The sequence below is a fragment of the Sinocyclocheilus rhinocerous genome, unplaced genomic scaffold (assembly GCF_001515625.1).
Source record: "Sinocyclocheilus rhinocerous isolate Xijiao unplaced genomic scaffold, SAMN03320098_v1.1 scaffold287, whole genome shotgun sequence".
Lineage (NCBI taxonomy): Eukaryota > Metazoa > Chordata > Actinopteri > Cypriniformes > Cyprinidae > Sinocyclocheilus > Sinocyclocheilus rhinocerous.
Genome location: NW_015633524.1, coordinates 1,633,952 through 1,642,157, shown reverse-complemented (window position 1 = coordinate 1,642,157; position 8,206 = coordinate 1,633,952). Strand labels below are relative to the sequence as shown.

Genomic DNA, 8,206 nt, shown 5'->3' with positions numbered 1-8,206 from the left:
ATATATATATATATATATATATATATATATATATACTGTATATATATTACAGAATGTTTATATATATTATACATGAACACTGAACATTATATAAACATTCAAATTAACATCAAACTTAGTGTCAGTAAGTTTATTTATTTTTTTTATATATTTTATACAAGGATACATTAATATACGGATACATTAATAACATTTTAACATTACAAAATATTTTATGAAGGATCGATTTCAAATAAATGCTGTTCTTTTCTACTTTCTATTCATACAAGAATCTAGGGGAAAAAATGTATCATGGTTTTCACAAAAAATATGAAGTAACGGAACTGTTTTCAACATTGATAATAATAAGAAATGTTTCTTGAGCATCAAATCAGCATATTATAATTATAATGATTTCTGAAGGATTACGTGACTCTGAAGACTGGAATAATGATGCTGAAAATTCAGCTTTGCATCACAGAAATAAATTACATTTTGAAATATATTCAAATAGAGAATAGATATTTTAATCTGTAATAATATTTCACAATATAAATATTTTTACTGTATTTTTGACATGCAGTCTTGGCGAGCAAAGACATAAAAAACGTACTTAAACTGTTGAATGGTAGTGTATATATAATAAAATATATATTTTATATATATTAAAACATTTAATTTGACCTCCTGAGGTGGATGAACAACAGGATTAAGAAGAAAAAGTCTCTTCCACTTTTTTTGTGGAAAATGTCTTGTCTGAGACCCAACCACCCAACCATGATGAACTCATATTAGTAGTGTATTTATATCCAACACCTGCCATAGAAGAGAGTTCTGGAGAGTAGATTTTGTTGTTGAATTCCTATGGGCTTCTCAGACTGATGAAAGATGTTGAGGACAGGTATAACTGGACCATTCACTTATGCTTTACACCTACATATTTCAGGATTTGAGTTCTGGCACTTCTTTTAAAATACACAACCATATTTACACGTTCAGATTTAAAAACAGTGGACAAAACATCAGGACAAAAAAAAATCATTCTTATTTTTATTATTATTCTCACACTTGAGGACAAACAGAGCATGGATCAGCACTTTGAGTGTCCTCATGTATAAGACAGCATAATAAAGGGTGTTTCATTAGACGCCACCCGACATGGGGTATTGTGGGCACGGTTTTATTTAGCAAGGGATCAGTTGTTTGAGAACAGTAGTTGTTAGCGCTCTCTCAACACTAGCTGCTGTGACATATTAGCTGGACAGCTCAGTGACAAACTGTTATTGTTCTGTCACAAGCTTTCCGACATGTTTCAAATGCTTTTTTATATATATATATATATATATGGTGTGTCAGGAAGCTTATTTACCTGCTGTTATTCTCATTAACATGTGTCTGTTTACAGCGGACAGGTCGATGAGTATTATCCAAACAAGTTCATCCAGAGAGACGACACTGACCGTTTTTACATCCTCAACACGCTCTTCAACCTATCAGGTACAGTGGCACATTTACATGGACGTGTGAAAGGATAACTGATTTTGTTAACAAGATTTGTCCCTCTCCTTTTCTCAGATACGTATCTTTATGCGTGCCTGGTTGACTTCTTCACCAAAAGCACCAGATATAAAAAGTGAGTCAATTATTCTTTATAATTGCAAGATTTATGGCTCTTTTACAGCTTCACTGTCTCTCAGTCATGTGAATGATATTCATAATTAGCAATGTTTGCTAAAGCAAGCATCACTATCAATCTTGCTTATGCTTACAGCTAGGGATATCAATAAACCTTTATAATTTCAGAAGGTTCACACAGCACACATTAAAACCCAGAACACATTAGCAACCAGAAAACAAAGCATTAGCAAGCCAAAAATCATGAATATATATATAAAAAAATGATTAAATATGAAAATCTCTTAAAATAATCTTATTAACTCTGTAAAGCCTGTCATATGAAATAATAGTCACATACTGTGTATATATGTATATATATATATAGTTTTTTAAACCTTCAGACAACTTAATTTAATGTTTTAAAAAAGTTTCATGTGTTTTTGTTGAGTATCATATTTGATACATCAGGCTTTTATGGCTCATATAATGTGATATAAGAGAATATGGAGCTCATAATGAGGAAAAACACTTAAATGTTATTTAGAGGCACAAACTGAGCAAAAATATGCAATTTGGTGCAGATGTTGTTATTTATATGGGCAAAAGGTATGATGAAATTCTAGCTTGTAAAGTAAATCATATCTTTATAGCAGTATAGCAGACTGCTTATATAAAATGCTTATAAATATCAGTTCTCACTCCGTTTATCCCAATAATATGCATTAGTAAGATGATATTTAATTGCTTAGCTTTAAGATAAAAGCTCTGTAGGTTTTATTGCTAAATATAGTGCAGTGCAATACAATGATGATTGGGAGATGAACAAATAAACATTCCTCAAAAGCCTGATATATGACAGTTCTCTGTAGATCCCACCTTCTCGTGTGCCACGATTGGTCAATTATGTACAAGTCCTGCATGTTATTGGTCAAAGTACTTTTAGATCATTACCTTCAGCAAGTATGAAAACAGGAAAACAATGGCAAAACCTGGATATTTTAGGCAATATAGAAATCCTGGCCAGAACGTGTCCCGTAAAAATGGCACGTATGGTCACCCTATAAAAAAGTATAACTTATCAATCAGATGACAGGAGGTATATAATAGATTATGAACAACAGTTGTTGTTTTTTTCAGCCAAATTTTGATCATGCTGAGTCCTAGCAAAAAACTGCTATCCCTGATGGGTTTATTTGGAAACTTAAATATGCCCAATAAGTGTCTACAATCTTTCTCTCCCATTTAGTTGCCAGAAAGGGTTCAAACACGGTGACTTGTTCATGTCACACAGAAGCATGTTTCAGGACGTGAGGGATGCCATGGATCACCTTCACGACACGGTAACCATTTTTATATTGACTAAATTTACGATTTTACTTACCCTCTTGTGAAAGAATTTACTTACAAAGTTAGTTCCAATTAAAATATGACTTTAAAGGTAGGGTAGGTGATTTTGCAGAGGCTAGCAATGGCAAGCTAGCTTTGAAAGCATAAGATCCCACCTTCCCTGCAAATCACTCTCCAAAGCCACGCCTCCAAAACACATGACCGCGCACAAGCAGAGCAGAGGCTAACCAGAACATCACAGTACAAAGGACATAATATGTGACCCTGGACCACAAAACCAGTCTTAAGTAACACGGGTATATTTGTTGCAACAGCCAACCATTGTATGGGTCAAAATTATTGATTTTTCTTTGATGCCAAAAATCTGTTTCATGAAGATATTTTGTAAATCTCCTACCGTAAATATATCAAAACTTAATTTTTGATTAGTAATATGCATTGCTAAGAACTTCATTTGGACAACTTTAAAGGCGATTTTCGCAATATTTGGATTTTTTGCACCCTCAGATTTTTAAATAGTTGTATCTCGGCCAAATATTGTCCTATCCTAACAAACTATACATCAGCGGAAAGCTTATTTATTCAGATGATCTGTTTCAAAAACTTGACCTTTATGACTGGTTTTGTGGTCCAGGGTCACATATTAACGACTTCCATTCTCGCTCGGTCTGCAATAGCATAACGGACCACGCTGATGATGTATTTCTGCGCGAACAGTGTTCACAGAGGTATGCAAATACATACGTTGACAGGCAGGTAGGACAGCCTATTGTAGCCTTCGGACTGAGGGATTTGATTGGATGAACATTTTATGGTCCTATGTCCTCCACAGATGATATAAATACATAGAAATACATTTAGACCACTTAACATATTGATTGTTATCGGGATGTGAAGACAACCAGCATAACAAAAAAAAAAAGTTTTTGAACCAAATCACCTACCCTGCCTTTAAAAGCAAAATATAATCATTCCATACAATGTGAGTGTTTCACACTACAGTGTTTTTAACCAGTCATTGTTGTTTTTGTCCTATAGGGCACTCTGAAGGAAAGAACACTGAAGAACCTGGACAAGTATGTGATCAAAGATGTAAGTGGTAATTATATACTGTATATATATATTTTTCTCTTTTCTCAAATCGCCTGAGAGAAAATCCTGTATATTAATCATTATTATTGCTATGTGATTATAGGTATTTGTATGTGGCAAAAGACTCATTCATATACGTATCATTTTATCTAGCCACGTCTTCCTGTGTTACTGAGCCACATCAAAGAGGTCGCCAAATTGTTTCTGGCCACCAACAGCGACTTCAATTACACCGAGGTAAGGAGAGCGCCAGACCCCTAGAAATAATTTAAACTGCCACGGACATGCAGCATTTCATTGCACGCTATCATTAATATTCAGAATTGCATTTTAATGACACTGTATTATATCTTTTCTCAAATTAGGCTATTATGAAATACTTACTGGATTTTCCGACTGGCTCTAAGGTGAGCAGCATGATCACTCTATAACTGACACAAAAACCAGTGTTTAGTGTTGACTGCTTATGACTCTTCTTGATCACACACATAAAAGATATTCAGACTCTGAAATGACTCGTGTTGTCTAGAACCCCAAGAAACCGTGGCGCTCGTACTTTGATCTGGTGGTGGTGGACACGAGGAAGCCCATGTTCTTCGCAGGGGGGACAGTGTTACGACAAGTAGACACGGTGAGTTCATGTTGTGCACTGCTACCTATATACACAGACAAAGCTTCACTCGCGTTTAAATAAAAATTGATCAAAAACCTGAATAAATGCTTTATGTAAAAAAGCTATTATGCATGATTATTTAATAGCAGAGAGAATATGAATCTGAAGCCTGTCAAGAACATATCTAGACCCCAAAACCAGAAAAATGAAAACATTTACAAACATTACATTTTCGATAAAGTCCATTTCCCCCCATTTCTCTTTGCAGTGAATTGAAGTGTTTTGTTCTCAATAACATAAATCCTACCATTATGTTACAAATATTATTACCTAATATTATTAAAAATATATTTTTTAAATATGCTGATTATAATTAAATTGTGTTCATCAAGAAAAGATGATATAGTTGATATCCGTCATAATAATGGTCTAAATATTATCAATTCTTATATTATATTATGAAATGTTATTCTATTATAAAATAATAAAAAATCTTTGTGGGGTGACATAAAACCTAGACATTTAACACTTTTTGCAGCTTATTATTTTTGTGACATTACCATTCAAAAGTTTAAGGTAAGTAAACATTTTTGAAAATAATACATTTTCAAATAAATATTCAACAAGGAGGCATTAAATTGTTCTAAAGTGACAGAAAGCTTTTGTAACATTGTAAACGCATTTACTATTTCAAATAAATGCTGTTATTTATTTTTTTACTTTCTATTTATCAAGAATCCAAAAAAGTGTAGCACAGTTTCCACAAAAATATGAAGCAGTGCAATTATTTATAAAATTAATAATGATAATAAAAAGTGACTCTTCTACATCAAATCAGCATATTAGAATGATTTCTGAAGGATCATGTGACACTGAAGACTGGAGGAATGATGCTGAAAATTCAGCTTTTCCATCACAGGAATAAATTACATGTTAAAATATATTCACATAAAAAGCTGTTATTTTCAATTAAAATAATATTTAACAATATTACAATATCAACTAAACGCAGCCTTAGTTCAAAAAACAACCCCAAAAGCTGAACGGTAGTACACAAGTAACATTGTACACTGTATTATTTCATAAACATTGAGTCATATTGAGTTGAGTGAAATATGAGCAAACATCTAGTTTGTTTAAGTTTGGACTGCACTCAGATCTCCTCCTCCTGTTGTAGGACACGGGGAAGCTGCGTATCGGCACATACACCGGAGAGCTTCAGCATGGGACAGTGTATTCAGGAGGTACTCCCATGTTCTCCTCATCATGATCGGTTCACTCGGCTTGCATGAAGGCACTCCTTTGGCTTATGTCAGTTATCCTTGTTCAACCCCTTTCTTAGGATCTTCTGATATTGTCTGTGATTTGCTGGATGTTAGGGGGAAAGACATCCTCTATGTGGGAGATCACATCTTTGGCGATATCCTCAAGTCAAAGAAACGTCAAGGCTGGAAGACTTTCCTGGTGGTTCCTGAGCTTGTGAAGGAGCTGCACGTGTGGGCCAACAAAGCCAGTGAGTGTGTGCTCATCTAATAAAACAATATTTCTTTATTTGGTAAAGGATGGATAAAAATACTGTCTTCTGTCTTTTTAAAGGTATGTTTGAGGAGTTAAAACATCTTGACATCTTCCTTGCAGAATTATATCGGTGAGTATGACTTCATCTCACACCGCAGTCACCAAGTGCAATACTTGACCTGATCGATAGATGGCGCTAAAGCACTGTTCTTAGTTTATATTAATTAGATTTGTATTTTTATTATAGATTATATAGGCTTTCATTTTATAATATTTCCAGATTTTTCACGTATTTTGTCTCTTTACGAACTTTTTTCCTGGGTATTTATGGACAGAAAAACCCTGAAACGCACACAAACAAACATCAACATCAAATGAACGTCTCAGCTGACCTCTCATTCTATCCCATCAGGCATTTAGACAGTGGAAGTCAAGAGTGCCCAGATATTAGTGCGATTCAGAACAGGATAAAGGTGAGCTCTGGGGATCATCTCATACTTTGCTGTGATGTTTTCACATCTGATTTGCTCGTCTTCATGCAAAATATGCTGACTTTTGTGTTTATACCAGAGAAACTCTATAGTCATCTCTTAAAGTGCTAGAACTGTTATTGTAAGGTTGTTCATGTTTCAGATGGTGACGTACGGCATGGATCTGTGCTATGGGAAAATGGGCAGTCTTTTACGCTGTGGTTCCACAAAAACCCTCTTTGCCAGTCAGTTACTGCGCTATGCAGATATATACTCTACCTCCTGCCTCAACCTCCTAAACTACCCCTTCAGCTACCTCTTCAGAGCCCCTCTTGTCCTGGTAAGCTTGTCCTGGCTAATTAGACTGGAATATAATTGTTTTGTATTAATTATAAATATTAATATTTAACATACATATATTTCAAATCTGTAAATATCATGAACAGGTGCTGGTGTTTTATGAATGTTTTTTGCTATTATTTGCAGCTGCCACATGAGGCCGCAGTGGAGTCTCAGACTAAAGAGCAGATGGCAGAGCTGTCGGAGCACATGCTCAAAACCACCAACATCAAGGTTTGAATGGCACATTCACTTTCATTTCTCATTCCGCTATATATTACCAAGTATTGTTTTAAATTTATGTTTTTTTTTCCTTTTCTAAATATTAAAGCGATTTACATTATCATTGCATCTTTCCCACACAGCGGCAATGTGAGTGTGACAGCGGTGACTGTGGACGAGATGATAATTGTGCCCGAAGTAACCCGGCTACATCTACAGAGACATGAGGACTGATTTTTTTTTCTTAACTGCTGTAAATATGAACTTTATATTTAGTGTGTATGTTTCACTTTTACAGTTTCCATTCCTGCCGTAAAACCGTGTATTGATACACAGCGCTTGTGTGGCTGATTTGCAGTATTAGCTCGAGTAATATTCCACTTCTGGCAGATAATTGTGATTAAACGGAATTTGGCAAGTTTTTTTGTGATGTCATGTTAAGTTAAAAGCTTTTGTGTTGTTATTTGTAAAGCAAGAGTAAAATATTTATTTAACCATTTTATAAAACTTTTATATTCTGTGTATTTAATTAAGACCTTTAATAGAAGTATTTAGTCTTTTGCATGTCAGTCAATGCATTAAACTGGTTTGCAGGATTTTGAGGTCTCAATGGTCAAATGTTGTTGTTTTTTGCATTTGTTTATCATATCTCCTCACACGTGACTGATTCCTATACAATAATGCAGGGATGTGCATATAATAACAAATTAGTAACTTTAAAACTGTTTCTATGTTCTGCTATTTATGTATTTACTATTTTTCATAAGCATATTCAAATGAAATAAAGTGCTTTATTTTAGTCTTCTTCTGTTGTCATTTATTTCTAACTTAATTGAACTCATACGACTAGCACGTGTAAAGGTTAATTTTCAGTTGTATTTAGTTGAACTATAGTAGTTGGTTCCTGCATGGGAGCCTTTTAAAAGATTATCAAAGCCGTTTGATTTCACAAATAGACCATAGAGGATAAGGAACTGTATTAAAGCGGCAAATTTATATATATATATAT

General features: G+C 34.2%; 1 protein-coding gene across 1 annotated transcript in view; it reads left to right on the top strand.

Annotated features, from left to right (window-relative positions):
• LOC107744123 (cytosolic purine 5'-nucleotidase-like) overlaps positions 1-7,989 on the top strand; it is a 13,794-nt gene extending 5,805 nt beyond the window's left edge. The window contains exons 5-18 of the mRNA XM_016557629.1: positions 1,385-1,476; positions 1,555-1,612; positions 2,843-2,936; positions 3,982-4,035; positions 4,189-4,272; positions 4,401-4,442; positions 4,565-4,666; positions 5,826-5,892; positions 5,991-6,161; positions 6,245-6,296; positions 6,579-6,639; positions 6,800-6,976; positions 7,123-7,209; positions 7,341-7,989. Of these exons, the coding sequence (XP_016413115.1) occupies positions 1,385-1,476; positions 1,555-1,612; positions 2,843-2,936; positions 3,982-4,035; positions 4,189-4,272; positions 4,401-4,442; positions 4,565-4,666; positions 5,826-5,892; positions 5,991-6,161; positions 6,245-6,296; positions 6,579-6,639; positions 6,800-6,976; positions 7,123-7,209; positions 7,341-7,424 (1,225 nt within the window). The 3' untranslated portion in view covers positions 7,425-7,989. The remainder of the gene's footprint in view (positions 1-1,384; positions 1,477-1,554; positions 1,613-2,842; positions 2,937-3,981; positions 4,036-4,188; positions 4,273-4,400; positions 4,443-4,564; positions 4,667-5,825; positions 5,893-5,990; positions 6,162-6,244; positions 6,297-6,578; positions 6,640-6,799; positions 6,977-7,122; positions 7,210-7,340) is intronic.
• The last annotated feature ends 217 nt before the right edge of the window (positions 7,990-8,206 follow it).